The sequence below is a fragment of the Procambarus clarkii genome, chromosome 22, assembly GCF_040958095.1.
Source record: "Procambarus clarkii isolate CNS0578487 chromosome 22, FALCON_Pclarkii_2.0, whole genome shotgun sequence".
NCBI classification, from domain to species: Eukaryota; Metazoa; Arthropoda; class Malacostraca; order Decapoda; family Cambaridae; genus Procambarus; species Procambarus clarkii.
The window spans coordinates 41,650,007-41,669,361 of NC_091171.1; the positions used below are offsets into that span (position 1 = coordinate 41,650,007).

Here is a 19,355-nt window from a genome sequence, read left to right on the forward strand (position 1 = left end):
CTATGACCTCTTGTTCTTGAAGTTCCAGGTCTCAGGAAGTCTTCCCTGTCGATTTTATCAATTCCTGTTACTATTTTGTACGTAGTGATCATATCACCTCTTTTTCTTCTGTCTTCTAGTTTTGGCATATTTAATGCCTGTAACCTCTCCTCGTAGCTCTTGCCCTTCAGTTCTGGGAGCCACTTAGTAGCATGTCTTTGCACCTTTTCCAGTTTGTTGATGTGCTTCTTAAGATATGGGCACCACACAACAGCTGCATATTCTAGCTTTGGCCTAACAAAAGTCATGAACAATTTCTTTAGTATATCGCCATCCATGTATTTAAATGCAATTCTGAAGTTAGAAAGCATTGCATAGGCTCCTTGCACAATATTCTTTATGTGGTCCTCAGGTGATAGTTTTCTATCTAGAACCACTCCTAGATCTCTTTCTTTATCAGAATTCTTTAAAGATTTCTCACATAATATAATATATAGGTTGTGTGGGGTCTATGTTCTCCTATTCCACATTCCATAACATGACATTTATTAACATTAAATTCCATTTGCCAAGTGGTGCTCCATATACTTATTTTGTCCAGGTCTTCTTGAATAGCATGACAATCATCTAAATTTCCTATCCTTCCTATTATCTTAGCATCATCAGCAAACATGTTCATATAATTCTGTATACCAACTGGTAGATCATTTATGTACACAATAAACATCACTGGTGCAAGAACTGAACCCTGTGGTATTCCACTTGTGACATTTCTCCATTCCGATACAATGCCTCTGATTCCTGCCCTCATTTTTCTATCAGTCAGAAAATTTTTCAACCATGATAGAAGCTTACCTGTCACCCCTCCAATATTTTCCAGTTTCCAGAACAACCTCTTATGTGGAACTCTGTCGAAAGCCTTTTTTAGGTCCAGATAGATGCAGTCAACCCAGCCATCTCTTTCCTGTAATATCTCTGTGGCTCGATCATAGAAACTGAGTAAATTCGATACACAGGATCTTCCTGATCGAAAACCATACTGTCTGTCTGATATTATATCATTTCTCTCCAGGTGTTCTACCCATTTAGTTTTGATTAGCTTTTCCAATACTTTCACTATTACACTTGTCAATGATACAGGTCTATAATTGAGGGGGTCTTCCCTGCTGCCACTTTTGTAGATTGGAACTATGTTAGCCTGTTTCCACACGTCTGCTACGATTCCTGTACACAGGGATGCCTGAAAGATCAGGTGAAGTGGAATGCTGAGCTCAGATGCACATTCTCTCAGAACCCATGGTGAAACGCCATCTGGGCCAGCTGCTTTGTTCCTCCCGAGCTCCTTTAGCATATTTTCCACTTCATCTCTAGACACCTCTATCCGCTCTATGTTGTTCTCTGGAATTCTTATTGTGTCTGGTTCTCTGAAGATTTCATTTTGTACAAACACACTTTGGAACTTTTCATTTAATGTTTCACACATTTCCTTTTCATTTTCCGTGAATCTGTTTCCCATTTTCAACCTCTGGATATTATCCTTTACCTGCAATTTGTTGTTTATGAATTTGTAGAATAGGCCCGGTTCTGTTTTACATTTATCTGCTATCCCTTTTTCAAAATTTCTTTCTGCCTCTCTCCTTACTGCTGTATAATTGTTTCTCGCATCTTTGTATCGCTGGTATGTTTGGGGGTTTGGCCTCTTCCTATACTGATTCCATTTTTGTGTCTTTTGGTCTCTTGCCCTCTCACAATTTCTGTCGAACCAATCCTGTTTTCTGGTCCTGCATCTCTGTTTTGGTATGAATGTTTGTGTGCCTTCCTCGTATAGTTTTAAAAATTTGGCATACATTTCATTTACTTCCCTGCCTAGCAACAATTCTGTCCAATTACACTCATTAAAAAAATTTCGAAGTTCCCCATAGTTGCCTCTCTTTAAATCAAGTTTATCAACTGTTTCAATGTCCCCATTTTCTTCTAGATGATATCTTAAAGCATATTTAATGTCTAACAGGACGTGATCACTCTTTCCCAAGGGAGGAAGGTACTGGATGTCAAAAATCTCTTCTTCTTTCCTGGTGAATACTAGATCCAGTACTGACGGTATATCTCCTTCCCTCATTCTTGTGGCTTGCTTTATGTGTTGATACAAGAATGTCTCCAGAATGAGGTTCACAAATCTGCATGTCCAAAAGTCCTCCGTTCTTGCTTCATAGGCCTCCCAGTCTATTGCTCTAAAGTTGAAAGAGTGAGAGAGAGAGAGAGAGAGAGAGAGAGAGAGAGTGAGTGTGTGAGTGTGTGAGTGTGTGAGTGTGTGAGTGAGTGAGTGAGTGAGTGAGTGAGTGAGTGTGTGAGTGTGTGAGTGTGTGAGAGTGTGAGAGTGTGAGAGTGTGAGAGTGTGAGAGAGAGAGAGAGAGAGAGAGAGTGTGAGAGAGAGAGAGAGAGAGAGAGAGAGAGAGAGAGAGAGAGAGAGAGAGTGAGTGTGAGTGTGAGTGTGAGTGTGAGTGTGAGTGTGAGTGTGAGAGAGTGTGAGTGTGAGAGAGTGTGAGTGTGAGAGAGTGTGAGTGAGTGTGAGAGTGAGTGAGTGAGTGAGTGAGTGAGTGAGTGAGTGAGTGAGTGAGTGAGTGAGTGAGTGAGTGTGTGAGTGAGTGTGTGTGTGTGTGTGTGTGTGTGTGTGTGTGTGTGTGTGTGTGTGTGTGTGTGTGTGTGTGTGTGTGTGTATGTGTATGTGTGTGTATGTGTGTGTATGTGTGTGTATGTGTGTGTATGTGTGTATGTGTGTGTGTGTGTGTGTGTGTGTGTGTGTGTGTGTGTGTGTGTGTGTGTGTGTGTGTGTGTGTGTGTGTGTGTGTGTGTGTGTGTGTGTGTGTGTGTGTGTGTGTGTGTGTGTGTGCGCGCATAATTATCTGTAATGAAAAAAGGCTAGAATGAGTCATGTAATTAATGGACAAGTGTATTTCTGGCATATATATTTTATTTATTTATTTATTTATATACTGTATATACAAGAAGGTACATTGGGTTTATCAGAGTACATAGCATTGATGTTTTTACATTATTGTAAAGCCATTTTACATCTATATCTATAATATATTACTGCAGTATGCTGTTATGCATTATTTTCCAATGCAATGCCTCCCACCCAATGAAAGTAGAAAATAAGGTAATAATAATGCAAGTAAATAATGCAAAAATTTCCTTCTTTAGCTGGAAAAGAGCAAGCTATATGACAAATATGTTGTCACTCTACTTAAGGTGAAGTTAAGCAAAAAATTGAAAAGTACTCATCATTAGTGGCTTATTTCCCACTTGAGTGAAGTGGGGAGGCAGGCGATGAATCACAATAACGTGGCTAAAGTATGTTGACCAGACCACACACTAGAAGTTGAAGGGACGACGACGTTTCGGTCCGTCCTGGACCATTCTCAAGTCGATTGTGATGAGGAAGTAGAGACAGGCAATAAATAGGCAAGAGAGAGCTGAGGAGCAAAGCAAGGGGTAGTAGAAGGAATAGTAGTAATAATAAGAACTACAGAGGGCCTATTGGCCCATATGAGGCCATGGTATTCCATGGTTAGGTCATTGTGATTCCTCATCACAATCGACTTGAGAATGGTCCAGGACGGACTGAAACGTCGTCGTCCCTTCACCTTCTAGTGTGTTATGGGGGAGACACTTAATCGTTAGTAGGAGACGGGTCCCCAACCCAAGGTTAAAGGACTGTTTGCAACACTAAGTGGTGGATGATGGGCTTGCTCTATCCTTACAGTATGCAAGGTGTATTTCCTAAACAGTACTGTTTAGCGGGGATGTTGATCCTCGGAATCAACAGTGTTAGTATTGGATGCAAGACGATGAAATAATTAAAGATAATTTGTATACAAAAATTTCACAACTTGAGTAAACTATTTACATGTTTCCTCACACTCCACACTATTAATCCATCCACTTTCCACCAGGGCATAGCTAAATTACATTTTATTTTTTTTTTAATGTCTCAAATTAGGTCTAGCCCTTCTCTGGCATAAGTTTACTCTTTCAATCCTCATAGTTTTATTGATTTTATTAATGTACTTAAATTATTTTGCTTCTTCACTGTATTTAGATAATTCATCTACACTATTTCTACATGTTTTTACTACCAATGCAGAATCATAAGAATGGAATTTTATATACACTGGTGTAACTAACATTTAAAGAACAACAGAAATTGTATGCTGCTGATCGTAATTATACTTTAATAAAAAAGTGAAAATATTAAAAAAATATTTGCAACTGTACCAAGAACACCCAGATATGTGGATAAAGTAAAAGAAATTAATGAAAAATAAATGAGCTCACCAAGACTGTTTGAGCCTGAAGGCTCTCTCTCGGGAGCATTCTCTCGGTCTCCATGAACGCCTGTGAAAATATTCATGAGGTTGATTGCCGTCCAAGCTAAGGGCATACGATACTTCCCAAGTCTTTCACAGCAAGCTACTGCTGCCGATTTCAGCTTCTCTCGGTTCTACATAAAAGAAAATGGAATCTAATCATAATATGTTCCAAATGATTCAATTAATTATGAAATTCAATAAACTTGTACAACCAAGAATACGTTAACTTTTTTTAATTATGGAACACCTACAAATAATAGAATAACCTAAATAAATTTTGGTTCACAAACTGTGTGTGGTGAAATACTGACCGCATCATCCTTCATGTATGGTCCCACCACATCACTGATATCACCCTGTAGCACCTTCTCAAGACGAACAACCAGAAACAAATCACTAGACGGGTATGTGATATCAAAAATACATGTGCGACTCAAAGTTGAAATATCCTGGAAAAAGAACATATACATATCACATACACAATTGAAGTGCTGGGAGATATAATTTAGGAACTAAAAAAAAAAAAAAAAAATTTATATTGTATTTAGTGTACATATTCTGTAAATAGATGTGACTCAATTCTCAAAGTTGCTATAATGACATGTTGAAGTCCTGCAAATGTACAAGCAACATCAGAGGAAAAAAGTTTAAAGAAAAATATTATGTATTTTACTACATTTTAGTATTTGTACAAAACTCCTATGTGCCACCTTAAATCAGGATAGTCTTTGATGCACCCTTCTCTCCACAGAAAATACACTGATTCACATCCTTAGTCTCTTAAAACACATTAATCACACTGAAAACAATCAGCTGTACGAGGGTAAAAAGTGTACTAAGAACTCGCAACAAAACATTTGATTGGTTAATTTCGTTAATTTTTAATTTAGGCTTGTAAAGAATTCAACTAAGTTCTCTTGACATTAAGACTTATCTACTACAAAGCAATTTTTTTTTATTTAATATTATGACATTGATTATGAGGATCTGATCAAATATAAGACAGTCTGATCACTCATTATGAGGAAAGTTACATTTTTAATCCTGCACTAAAATTAAATTCTGAACATTGAGCAATCCTTCAATTAATCTACATACAGTATATTCTATTAATATTCATAATTGTTTTTGCACTTGCCTCTAAGTTCCAGGTAAATCTAATATAATCTATCATCTGTTACATAAAACATAACCTGGATTAAATTCATTTGAAATCCAGAGCAAGTATAACATCTGCAGCTCTGAATTTTAGTAAAGTTACCAGACGTCGTCTGGTACATTTCCTGGTGAATTAAGTTCAAATTAGGTACCAACCTGGTATGGAATGTGTGAAGTTAGCATTCTCTTAAGAGGTTCTGGGTTCATGTCAAAGCAAAAATTTTCTGATATTTTCTTTTTATCCCTGAGATCATATAGTGCCATCGTAGCAAATACAGGTTCTATTTCTAGTTCAAGACGAAGATTTATGCACTTGACTTGAATACGATGGCCTGAATGTGGCATGGGTACATCTGGGTAAAGTCGACGTTCTATCATATCCTCATCATCTTGAGGAGGATATAGCACAAACAGCGAGTCCTAAGGAAAAGAAAAAAAAGAGAGTACATGATAAAAATACGTCATAAGAATGCCCCTTTCTTTCCTCCTTGCCTGATTTCAGTGCTTCCTTATCAGTGTTTACGGGAGATACATATTTTTGGGTGTTGCCTCCTAGATTTCTCTACCTGATGCATATATATATTTCTTGTCATTCAACTTCTGTCATATGTGCTCTTGAAGCTGTGGATGTAGGTGCCTTCCATTACTAGTTCCCTCATTCTATTCATTTTCTATTCCAGCTTCCACCAATGTCCTACTGCCTTCAATCTGAGGGTTGTCCTTATCCACCTTATATATTCTCCTCAGTATCTTGTATGTAGTTATCATATTGCCTGTATTTGTTCTCTCCTCTAACATTATTAGGCCGAGTTCCCATAACCTGTCTCAAAGATAAGTCATCGCAATTCTGGTACTAAGTCTAGATGCAAACCTTAGTGCTTTAAGCTTTTTCTTGTGCTCCAAAAGATGTGGATACCATGACTATGTGTATATTCCAGTACAGTAAGTGCCTCATACAAGCGGTGTACATAGCCTTACAAGAATCTATGTTTAGATTTTTAAATGATGTTCACGTTCATCAACTTCCAATGAGCTATGATGTACATATGGGCTTTTGATGTTAGTGTTGTAATATTATTTACTCTCATATCCTTTTCTCTTATTGTACTTGCCTACTTTCCTACTGGTCTCCAATCTCCCTTTATTATTTTCATTACTTTACACTTACTAATATCTTATTCCAGCAGCCCCTTATCTGCCCATTCACTAAGTTGCCTAGGTTTTCCTGCAACACTCAACAGTCCTCCTCAGTTCTTTCTCTCATCATTAACTATGCATCAACTGCAAACTGACATATATGAGCTCACTCCCTGTTGTAGGTTATTAACAAATTATTAAAAAGCAATAGCCCTAGGATATCAACAATGGGAGACCCCACTTTCTAATCCTCTCCAGTCTAACAGATTCGCTTTGACTATGACTTCACGTTTCTTGCACATCAGGTACTTTTGTACCCAGTTCAATGTCTTATTCATGATCCCTGCATGTCTTTCCATCTTGTGCATAACATTCGTTAGGAGCTGTAACAAAAGCTCTCTGGACGTTTAGGAAGAAACAGTCTACCCATCCATGGTGGCGATGTAATTCACCACATTTAAGTGAAAGGTAGGTGGTGATAGTGTGTTGTAATGGAGTATCAAGTTACAGTCACAAGGTAGGAAGGAGAACTGCTATGCATTGTTAGCACACTATTTATGAATATAGAGTATATAAACTGTAATTTAGCCAGAAAGCCAAATATATATTATGATTAGCTAGGTGAATTTCAGCTGCATGATGGTGATTAAAAAAGAGTTTTCCCAGGCTAGCACAACTCATGATACTAACAGGGTGGTGTACTGATAACAAGACACTGTAATAAGTACAGGGATTGTAACTGGCACAGGCTGGCATAATGTGCAAAGGCTCAAGACTCACTTCAAAGAGCAAAAAAGATCTAAGCTGACTGATTATTATTTTAGGTATTTATACTATTACTGAGAGATATCATACAGAAGACTAAAACATAAATAATACTTCCACTGAAGTGTCTACCAAATTATACAAATCAGATGTGTAATTCAGATTGATGGCTGATACCTTTTGTATATTTGTCATTCTTTAACCTAGGCAATTTCCTTATAAATTAAAAATGACTAAACATTGAATTAAATGTATAATTTTACCTGTCTGTTTTCAAGCCTTGCTTGTTGATTATTATTGTCAACTGTATCAAGTGGAATGCGTGAAAGTAGGGATGGGAGAAGAGGGTCAGCCACAGAATTACGCAGATCAAATACAGAGCTTGCCCAACTTCCTCTGGGAGTGTCGGAAAGGTGTGAAGAGTGTCTGCTGCCTCCAACATCATGCTGAAAAGCCCAAGTAAATGAATATCTCGACATGACACACACAGAAATGCTCACAAACATGACAAAAAAATACATCAATACAAAAACTGCACACTGCATATTTCCCACAAACAAGATCATTAACAAATTCTGATCCTCTTGTAATATTTTATCAGCATCAATATGAAAACCAGCACACGTTTCATATCAAGTTCTGCAGTCATAACTGATGACAATATTTGTGACAAAAGGATTATAATGTTTAGCATCAAAAGCATTCTGGTAATGTCAAAATGTACTTTCAAGGTATATATGTAACATATGTAATGTAATTTAGTTGCGAGCATTGTCGAGATTTTTACTCAAACAAAAACAAAATAAAAATAAAAAAAAACACAAATTTCAAAGGGACTATGATGATCAGACTTTAACAGACATCCCTTTAACCAAGGAATAGGTAAACAAAAATGAAATTAATAAATGAAAACAATTATGAAATTTAAATAATTTACCAGAAAATTTGTTCCAGATGAAAGGCATTCTAGAATTAGAAAAATCAACATATGAACTTTCTCTTAATAAAATTACTAAATATTCCTCTCACTTTTCAATAACTAACAGCAAATAATGAAGACCAGTATGTATGTCCGAGAGATCCACGATGCAACAATATAGTCCAAAAAGTGAATGAAACAGAATAATCATAAGAAACTGCAAGGTCAAGGCATGTAATTTGTGCATCACATACCAAAATGTCATGGTTGTGCTGATAATAAATTTAAACAAAGACTAAATTTCAGTGCTAAAATCAAAATTTTACCAATTCAAATTCATGATATATAACTCGTGCGGAGCAAGCACCACCTGTTCCTTAACAAAGAGACATGCAACTTGAGATACTTTACAAACAAAATTTGAATTCTTCGTGTAAGGTTTAAACTGCTAAAATATAATGTAACAATAAAACTTGAAAACTAAGTTCATTACTTTTATGGTGAATGAAATTATGATAGTGACCTATAAGATAATTTTCAAAAGCCCTGTTTTTTATTAGTTTTCATGATTAATTCAGTAGTTTAAATAAAAGTACACTACTTTAAAGCTTCATTTAAAAAAATCTATTTATATTACTTACTCTGTCGGCATCATTAGGTCCACGGTCATCTTCCAGGTCAACCTCAAACTCTGGTTGTGGACAGGATTGCAAATTTGTCAAGTGGTCTGTAGATAATTGACTGCGTCCTGGCACTGAGGAGGAATACTGAAGGTACTGACGACTGACATATAACCAATCTCTGGTATAGCAACGTACACAGTCTGCTACATGGGCATCATAACCATCCCTGAGGAAAATTATATTTATTATGAATTGCAACAATAAACCCTTATATGTCTCCTGTAGGGTGAATGAGTAATTATTTTAGAGTACAGTATGTGTAATTACCTCAGTGTAGTTACAGGATGAGAGTTACACTTGTGGTGTCCCGTCTTCCCAGTACTCTGTCCTGCTTGATGGGGTCGATACTTGGTTGATGGGGTTCTGGGAGTTCTTCTACTCCCCAAGCCCGGCCCGGGGCCAGACTTGACTTGTGAGAGTTTGGTCCACCAGGCTGTTGCTTGGAGCGGCCCGCAGACCCACATACCCACCACAGCCCGGTTGGTCCGGCACTCCTTGAAGGAAACAATCTAGTTTCCTCTTGAAGATGTCCACGGTTGTTCCTGTAATATTTCTGATGCTCGCTGGTAGGACGTTGAACAACCGTGGACCTCTGATGTTCATAGTGTTCTCTGATTGTGCCCATGGCACCTCTGCTCTTCACTGGTTCTATTCTGCATTTTCTTCCATGTCGTTCACTCCAGTACGTTGTTATTTTACTGTGCAGATTTGGGACCTGTCCCTCCAGTATTTTCCATGTGTATATTATTTGGTATCTCTCTCGTCTCCTTTCTACCAAGTACATTTGGAGAGCTTTGAGACGATCCCAATAATTTAGGTGCTTTATCTCGTCTATGCGTGCCGTATATGTTCTCTGTATTCCCTCTATTTCAGCAATCTCTCCTGCTCTGAAGGGGGAAGTATGATGTGTAGAGACAAGAAACCACAGCTGTGTGCTCTTGCTGATTGTCTAACTCTGGGAATATTGTCAACAGGACTGCTACCCATGGTTGCTGTGCGCACCACCAATGAAGGACCCCGGGTTGCTATGCGCAGCATTAGGGTTAAAGCTTTTTCATATAATTTGTAAGTTGTGTGTTGCCTATTTTCTCCTATTCTACATTCTATAATGTGGCATATATTTACATTAATTAATTCCATTTTCCAAATGTTACTCCATACACTTATTTTGGCAAAGTCCTCTTGTAAGACACGACAGTCATACAAGTCTCTTCTCTAGCTTAGCATCACCATCAAACATATTCATATAATTCTGTATTCCTTCTGGTAGATTATTTATATAGACAATAAACATTACTGGTGCTAGAACTGAACTCTGTGGTACTCTACTAGTAACATTTTGCTAGTCTGATACATTGCCTCTAATTACTGCCCTCATTTTTCTGTCAGAAATTTTTTCATCCGTGTCAGAAGTTTCCTTTCACCCTTCCAGTATGTTCCAGCAAAACGACCTTAATGTGATTTCATTATGCATTTGACAAGAAGCATTGTAGGAAGAACTACTGGACCATAAGCCATACTGCATGGGGGGCAATACATGAAACCATGATTGGGCTTCAGTTGGAAGCCTCAGGACCCATAGATGATTCAGTTGAATCCTAGGTGGCATTGCTATTGACCATGTCCTGGTTTAGTGGTCTAGGGCATGTGATTGGGGTTACCAAGAAAGCAGGTTCAAATCCTCCTCATGGCTCGTACTGATTTTCTCATTGATATACAGTATCACATTTATGTGATTTCATTGTGCAAAAGATCAAATATTATAGCAAAGCCAGAATATCAAGTCTTTAGCAAAAAAAAAATGTTGAACTATTGCAGTGGCAATTACCAAGGTACCTGAAACTTTTGTGCAAGATTTTTAAGGCATCACAGATTATGGCAAATTTTAAGTTTAAGTCTGCTCTTACCCTGCTCTTGTTTACATTATTGTAGCACATTGTGCTATCTCTAATCAACTACATACTGTATAATGAAAACAACAAAGCTGGAATAAAGGAATAAATCGGTAAACAAAATGATGGATACCGTGAAGATTAAGATAAAAATTAGACTTTTATCTTGCATACTATAATTTGTTTTGTCAGGGGGACAGGCAGCCTGTGTATGTATATATATTTTAGGCTTATAATGAAGTCCCCCCAAGGGCAAACTACTGACCCTCCCAGGATGCAACACCACAACAGTTACCTAAATCCTGGATACCTATTTATTGCTAGGTGAACAGTGGTATTAGGGAAAAAGACACACCCCCACCCACGTGTGCCCCACCTGCGATTTGAACCTGGGATTCCTGATTGTGAGTCGAGAATGACCCCAACTGTACTACAGACAAACACTGAAGGAACAATAAATGCTCTCTGCCTGCAGTGCAGCTCTCCAAAATACAGTAAAAGATTTACTAACCCTTCATCTGGCACGACTGGATGAAGAGTGCGGATCTGGCGTGGGATTAAAGTGACTACAATGTCATCTGGTGGAAAGTAGAGTATTTTTCTCACTGGGTCACGGTCTGCCTCTAGTTGGTGTTGGTCAAGAAAGTCTTCGTAATCAATAGGGTCAACATTTTCTTGTAATGTATCATGCTGAAAATGAATTGCATTGTATTGTTATATATTTTGTTATGAAAGAATATACTGTATTATAAAGGATCGGGCATAAAGTCAAGATTAAATTTTACCGAAGCAGCTTCTCTTTTATAGACAAAACTTTAGCTCCAAAAAAGTCTAATATCAACTTAGCATTTGTTTACAATGTTGTCATCATCTAATACCAACATGTATCCAGGTGAGCGAGTGTGCAGTCATACATACCGTAGAGAGAGTTGTTACACTAGCAGAGCGAGGAGGATCCTTCCCAGGTGTCACAGAGCTCACAGTCCTCCGCACATCAGCTGCATGCTGCCTGATGGACAAATAATTATTGTTTAAACTCTTGCATTACTCAAGAATAAATTTAAACTTGGTTTTGTAAAATAATAAATACTTTATTTATTAATCTTATGAAGCTACAATACTGGTCTGCCTAAGGCGATGCCCGAAATGCTGTGCGTATTAGTGGCTTTAGGCATAGTATGTACTAGCTTCTATCTAGAAATCCAACATCCTGTTTGTAACTCATTTTGAATGTACAGTATGTACTTTTACCTGAATAAACTATTATTATTATTATTATTGTTGTTACTATTAGGTAAATGTGCATTATCTGCAATTAGAGGTCACAGCAAGGATAAGGGCCACCCTTTCACTTAAGAGATTTTAGCGTTGTGTTTTGTAGTTCATCTCGCCTTGAACTCAACATTATACATAGTACAATATCTCAATTGCTGGAATGAGACTGAATTCAACAGCTCAGTCATTGTCAGCTATATTTATACATTGTCGTCATCTTTAAAGTACGTAACCAAGTTTTTTTATTATGTTCTTCTTGTGTGTACTTGCCTTTTATTTTGCATATAGTTTAGTTTAAGGTTTTAATTTGTTGTCACGTTAATTATTGTAATTTAATGAGTATAAAATTCTTATTTACAAAATAATGGTTTAGCTAATCTTGCATTATATATATATTTTTTTAGCCATGATGATGGAGTTACGGCTCTGAGACATGTTAATTTAAATAAAATGAAGTATATACAGTATTTTCCACCAATTATACTTTTCACAATACGAATGTAATTCCCAAGAGGAAAAATCCATTTCTGTAGCAATTGTATATTATATGACGCCACTAACACTTAAGTCAAATACTGGCAAATACTTTGCTCCTGGGGACTTGTTGGCCTTAAATTTGTATACAGCACCTGGTTAATAACGTCCTCCCTTGTGTCCACTAAACTCGCAGTCTGGCTGAAACGCTATGCGTGCTAGTGGCTTTTACAAGAATGTAAAGAACTCTTGTATAATAATAAATTTAACCCATCCTCTTAACCACTAATAACTGCAAATCATTGTCAATATTACATAATACTGTATACAGGTATTAATCTTAGCTTTATCTATGTAAATCTAAGCTTCTTAGTTTTGAATAATTCTATATACCTTTCCAAATGATGTGTAGCTAAACTATGTCGCCACATTGGCCTGTAACCAAGTAGCACAGTGCTCATGGGCCGCTACACAATTAAATTAAAAATGTTACCCCAAGACTTAGGCTGGCTGGCTGAGGCAAGACTTGGTTAGGTTAGGTAGGCTGAAAAATTCACAAGACTTAGGCTAGCCGAGGCAAGACTTGGTTAGGTTAGATAGGCTGAAGACTTAACTGTTCAGCCTACTCTGAACACTGGGGTAACATAACAACACTACTCTGGGGTAACATTTTTTTCTTTTTACCCATTAGTTTTAAGCTTTAGTCAGTAGTGTTTTTTCCTGCCCGAAACGCTTTGCGTAAGTGGCTTTAGGCATTGTATGTACTAGCTCTTATCTATAAAGCCAACAAACTTTGTAAAATCTCTTTATGTATGTACCTTTGCCTAAATAAAAATTATTATTATTATTATTATTATTATACTCTGCTAATTACTCCTGAGAAAGCCCCCTGGACTTGCCCTAAGGCGGGTCAGGTCCGTCTCCAACAATGTGCAGCAAGACACATTAAGCCCCCAGGAAAGACAAAGTTTCACAAGAGACAAACTCTCATAAAAACACCACAGTTAACTCTGTTCAAACGTACTTAAACTTACTGTTAATGAAAACAAGACAAAATTAACACAGCCCAATAACAAAAAACCAAAACAAACAATCGGTCTGAGTGCCAGTTGTAAAATCCTTAACAATGACTAGGAGTCTAAATTAAAAAGATATTCGTTATTATTAAAACATTCATTTGCTGTGCAATACAATATTTATGTACTTTTTTTTAAGCTTACTTCACAGTATATTGTGATAAAACTTACTTTGACAGTTTCTGGGCGAAGGCCCGCTGGCCCGACGCCATCTTTGTTTGGCCGCCAACCACACGTTCATTAATACATTAAATAACAGTAGATTAATACGATACATTTAAATATTTATGATTTTATTATTCTATTCTACGTATTATTATATTTTAAAAGAAACAAATAGAGTTTGTTATGTAAATTGAGAGACTTTAAATATAGAAATTTGAATAGCAAATTTATTCGGATGACACAGCGCCTCAGTTCAAATCAGTGAAGATTAATAATAATAATAATAATAATAATTTTTATTTAGGTAAAGGTACATACATAAAGAGATTTTACAAAGTTTGTTGGCTTTATAGATAGAGCTAGTACATACAATGCCTAAAGCCACTATTACGCAAAGCGTTTCGGGCAGTTAATTTATTTATTTATTTATATACAAGAAGTTACATTGGGTTTATGAGAGTACATAGCATTAATGCGTTTACTTTCTTGTAAACCCACTTACACGCATAGCGTTTCGGGCAGAATGTTAACAGGTACATTGTAAGAAAATTTGAACAAAACTAGTAGTACATTACATACAGTGATATTTGATGATTATCAACAGGTAAATTGTAGCATAATTTGAGGATTATTCCTAGGTACATAGTAGTAAATTTTGCATTCAACATAATAACCATGATATAAGATGACGGCAGTGAATACAACGGTGAAGTTATATGGCACATGGGTACTAGTGGCTTTAGGTATTGTATGTGCTAGCTCTATCTATAAATCCAACATTATGTTTGGAAATCAACTATGTGTGTACTTTCCTTGAATAAAATTTACTTTACTTTAATTTACATATTTTTTGGGGGAGTGGGTAGCATAAGATACAGTGCTAGTTTGAAGCACTAGGTAGGAAACTATGAGGATGAGATCAGCCATTTGTTGGTTTTAGTTTTGAATAAGGCGTAGGTTGGACAGCTTTTTAATTCGTTTGGGAGTGAGTTACATAGACCAGGTCCCTTTATTTGCATGAAGTGTTTACACAGATTTAGTTTGACTCTGGGGATATCAAAGAGATATTTATTTCTGGTGTGGTGATTATGGGTTCTATTACATCTATCAAGGAAGAGTTTCAGATCATGATTTGCATCTGAATTGAAATTGAAATTGAAATAAGTTTATTGAGGTAAAATACACACAAAGGGATGAGGTAGCTCAAGCTATTCTCACCCCATTCAGTACAACGTGTTAATATATACATAGACACACATCACAAACAATAAACATATTACCAAACATTCTGAGAGGTAAACATATACATTTCCTCCTTCACAAGTAGTATGGTATCAGACGTACACACAAATACTTTTATGACCTAGGTATACTGTATAGACAATTTGCAAGACACCTGCAGATAATTCAACAAAATATTACAATCTTGGTGCAAAATTCTTATATCTCTCAAGAATATCATCAACCTTTCCGTTGTGACACATCCAGGCTATTTGTTCAGGAACAGTCCTTATCTCAGTGTTTCTATATACATTAATCAACGGACAATCAAGAATATAATGGGCAAGGGTGTGAGACCTTAACATACCACATAGTTTACACTTCGTGTCATTACCATGAACATCTATCCCATATTCCCAGTAATATTTGTACCCAAGCCTGAGCCGCATGTACACAGAGTCACTCCAAGCATTTCTCCTTTTACCATAAGTGAAATGGGTGTTTTGACTCACATACATGTAGTGTTGCATGGTTTGACTTCTCTCATACATTATCTCTCTCCTCTCCACTCCCGCCTGTGCCTGAATATTTCTGATTTTGCTTCTTATTTGTCTCATTGTGAATTCACATTCAATGTCAACTTGTGGTTTTGATGTGGCACGTTTGGCCAAGTCATCCGCCACCTCGTTGAGCACTATTCCAACATGAGACGGAATCCACATGAATTTCACACTATAACCTTTCAGCTGTATCTCAGTTATTCTTCTCTTACAGTCCTCCACTATAGACATGAAGACTGGGTTTCGACTGTTTAAGGACTCCAGTGCTCCATTTGCATCTAGGAACGGGGTTTTGTACGTGTAAATGGCACAAGAGAATGTGTGGAGTGACTTTATGTTTAGCATGTTTAGGGATTTAAACAGAGGGGGCTGAGTGTTGTCTGAAAACAGTTTGTTATTCTGAGGGGCTTGCCTCACCCAACGCTGGAGGCCAGACGCTCGGGGCCAGCCTCACCCAACGCTGGAGGCTAGACACTCGGGGCTAGCCTCACCCAAAGCTGGAGGCTAGACACTCGGGGCTAGCCTCACCCAACGCTGGAGGCCAGACGCTCGGGGCCAGCCTCACCCAACGCTGGAGGCTAGACACTCGGGGCTAGCCTCACCCAAAGCTGGAGGCTAGACACTCGGGACCAACCTCACCCAACGCTGGAGGCCAGACGCTCGGGGCCAGCCTCACCCAACGCTGGAGGCTAGACACTCGGGGCTAGCCTCACCCAACGCTGGAGGCTAGACACTCGGGGCTAGCCTCACCCAACGCTGGAGGCTAGACACTCGGGGCCAGCCTCACCCAACGCTGGAGGCCAGACGCTCGGGGCCAGCCTCACCCAACGCTGGAGGCTAGACACTCGGGGCTAGCCTCACCCAAAGCTGGAGGCTAGACACTCGGGGCTAGCCTCACCCAACGCTGGAGGCCAGACGCTCGGGGCCAGCCTCACCCAACGCTGGAGGCTAGACACTCGGGGCTAGCCTCACCCAACGCTGGAGGCTAGACACTCGGGGCTAGCCTCACCCAACGCTGGAGGCTAGACACTCGGGGCTAGCCTCACCCAACGCTGGAGGCTAGACACTCGGGGCTAGCCTCACCCAACGCTGGAGGGTAGACACTCGGGGCTAGCCTCACCCAACGCTGGAGGCTAGACACTCGGGGCTAGCCTCACCCAACGCTGGAGGCTAGACACTCGGGGCTAGCCTTACCCAACGCTGGGGGCCAGACACTCGGGGCTAGCCTTACCCAACGCTGGAGGCCAGACACTCGGGGCTAGCCTTACCCAACGCTGGAGGCCAGACACTTGGGGCTAGCCTTACCCAACGCTGGAGGCCAGACACTTGGGGCTAGCCTTACCCAACGCTGGAGGCTAGACACTTGGGGCTAGCCTTACCCAACGCTGGAGGCCAGACACTCGGGGCTAGCCTTACCCAACGCTGGAGGCCAGACACTTGGGGCTAGCCTCACCCAACGCTGGAGGCTAGACACTCGGGGCTAGCCTTACCCAACGCTGGGGGCCAGACACTCGGGGCTAGCCTTACCCAACGCTGGAGGCCAGACACTCGGGGCTAGCCCCACCCAACGCTTGGGGCCAGACACTCGGGGCTAGCCTTACCCAACGCTGGAGGCCAGACACTCGGGGCTAGCCCCACCCAACGCTGGAGGCCAGACACTCGGGGCTAGCCTTACCCAACGCTGGAGGCCAGACACTCGGGGCTAGCCTTACCCAACGCTTGGGGCCAGACACTCGGGGCTAGCCTTACCCAACGCTGGAGGCCAGATACTCGGGGCTAGCCTTACCCAACGCTTGGGGCCAGACACTCGGGGCTAGCCTTACCCAACGCTGGAGGCCAGACACTCGGGGCTAGCCTTACCCAACGCTTGGGGCCAGACACTCGGGGCTAGCCTCACCCAACGCTGGAGGCCAGATACTCGGGGCTAGCCTTACCCAACGCTGGAGGCCAGACACTCGGGGCTAGCCTTACCCAACGCTGGAGGCCAGACACTCGGGGCTAGCCTTACCCAACGCTGGAGGCCAGACACTCGGGGCTAGCCTTACCCAACGCTGGAGGCCAGACACTCGGGGCTAGCCTCACCCAACGCTGGAGGCCAGACACTCGGGGCTAGCCTCACCCAACGCTGGAGGCCAGATACTCGGGGCTAGCCTTACCCAACGCTGGAGGCCAGACACTCGGGGCTAGCCTCACCCAACGCTGGAGGCCAGACACTCGGGGCTAGCCTTACCCAACGCTGGAGGCCAGATACTCGGGGCTAGCCTTACCCAACGCTGGAGGCCAGACACTCGGGGCTAGCCTCACCCAACGCTGGAGGCCAGACACTCGGGGCTAGCCTCACCCAACGCTGGAGGCCAGACACTCAGGGCTAGCCTTACCCAATGCTGAAGGCTAGACGCTTGAGGCTAGCCTCACCCAAATTTGCAGAGGAGGGGGTGGGGGGTCTGGAGTTCGCTGGTCGGGGTAGGCCAAAGTTAAATGCTATAAGAAATATTAACAATTATAAACACCCCCAGACCATTTTCGTAGTCAAATTTTAAATGTAGCATGTGAGTAACGTGGACTTGTTACTGAAAAAAAAGAATGGAAAATGAAGAGAAGTGAAAGACAAGTAATTAAAGCGTCTGAGACTGTTATATTTGTTTTGGGGAAGGTAGGGAGTGGGGCAGGACGAAGAAATAACTTTGTATTGAAAGAAGAGAGATAGAGATAGGGAGAGAGATGGGAGACAGACAGACAGACATACCCGGGCAATGCCGGTAACCCCCTAGTAAATAATTAACCTTTAACAGGAAATTCTAATATTCATCATAATTTTCCTGTGGAAATCATCACACGTAAGCCATTGATCCTAACTTTTGAAACCAATAAGGTATGGAGTGTGTGTGTATATAGCTACACAAAATATCAGTAACATAAGTACTTTTGCAGTTTTTCCTTAATTGTGGCGCGGCAAAAATAGGTTGAGGTTACTGATGATATATGTGTAATTACCTGGGGGCGAACGTCTCTCTCCAACAATGACGACGTGGCTATATATGCCGAGTTCACCCACCGTCTCTCCATGGCCAGTAATACTCCCGGGGGTGACAGAGTTTGTATTTAAGCATTTAATGATATAAGCAATATATCGGACCGCAGGTATATATAATAGAGGTAAGTGTTGCCGTGGGCGGTGTGTGGGGTGGGTGGTACAGGGCGGCGCGGGTCCCGTAGTCTCGGTGCCGCCCGCGTCCCGGCCAGTCTTGTCTTCCTCATCTCCTCCTTCGGGTATGTTCATCCCTCTTGGACTTATATTTATACTTATAATGTTATATATATTTAGATATATAACAATTTGTATTTAAGGTTTTTACTCGGATGAAAATAGAAAAAAGTTAACATGTAATTATAGGCAATTTAACAGTATTGACGTCTGTAGCCTATACACGAATCTTATAAAATATGCCGATGTTCATAGATGAACAGCAAATGTTATATAACAAAGAATTCCATGATTACTATCAAGCAGCTTTTGCATTTCATGAAGTTTCGCTTATAGCAACACACTACATGAACATAGCTCGTTTATATTTGATCAGTATTAAATTATTCGACGTTCACAAAGTGCCCTTATAGCAGGTTCTGCAAGTTACTCCTGGCTTGTTGAGTATTCTTTGACCAAGAGTATTCACTGAC

At 40.1% G+C, this 19,355-nt stretch overlaps 1 protein-coding gene across 20 annotated transcripts in view; it reads right to left on the reverse strand.

Moving 5' to 3' along the window:
• The window catches only part of Zir (dedicator of cytokinesis), an 89,297-nt gene extending 75,327 nt beyond the window's left edge, over positions 1 to 13,970 (reverse strand). For 17 of the 20 annotated variants that reach the window (XM_069328888.1, XM_069328887.1, XM_069328890.1 and 14 more), the window contains exons 1-8: positions 13,903 to 13,967; positions 11,825 to 11,915; positions 11,418 to 11,596; positions 8,973 to 9,180; positions 7,676 to 7,858; positions 5,667 to 5,930; positions 4,664 to 4,801; positions 4,318 to 4,483 (exon numbers count right to left, since the gene is read on the reverse strand). In XM_069328888.1, the coding sequence (XP_069184989.1) occupies positions 4,318 to 4,483; positions 4,664 to 4,801; positions 5,667 to 5,930; positions 7,676 to 7,858; positions 8,973 to 9,180; positions 11,418 to 11,596; positions 11,825 to 11,915; positions 13,903 to 13,943 (1,270 nt within the window). In that variant the 5' untranslated portion in view covers positions 13,944 to 13,967. Of the gene's footprint in view, positions 1 to 4,317; positions 4,484 to 4,663; positions 4,802 to 5,666; positions 5,931 to 7,675; positions 7,859 to 8,972; positions 9,181 to 11,417; positions 11,597 to 11,824; positions 11,916 to 13,902 lie in introns of all 20 variants that reach the window. The other 3 variants (XM_069328889.1, XM_069328883.1, XM_069328881.1) reach the window with 1 other exon arrangement.
• Positions 13,971 to 19,355: the final 5,385 nt, after the last annotated feature.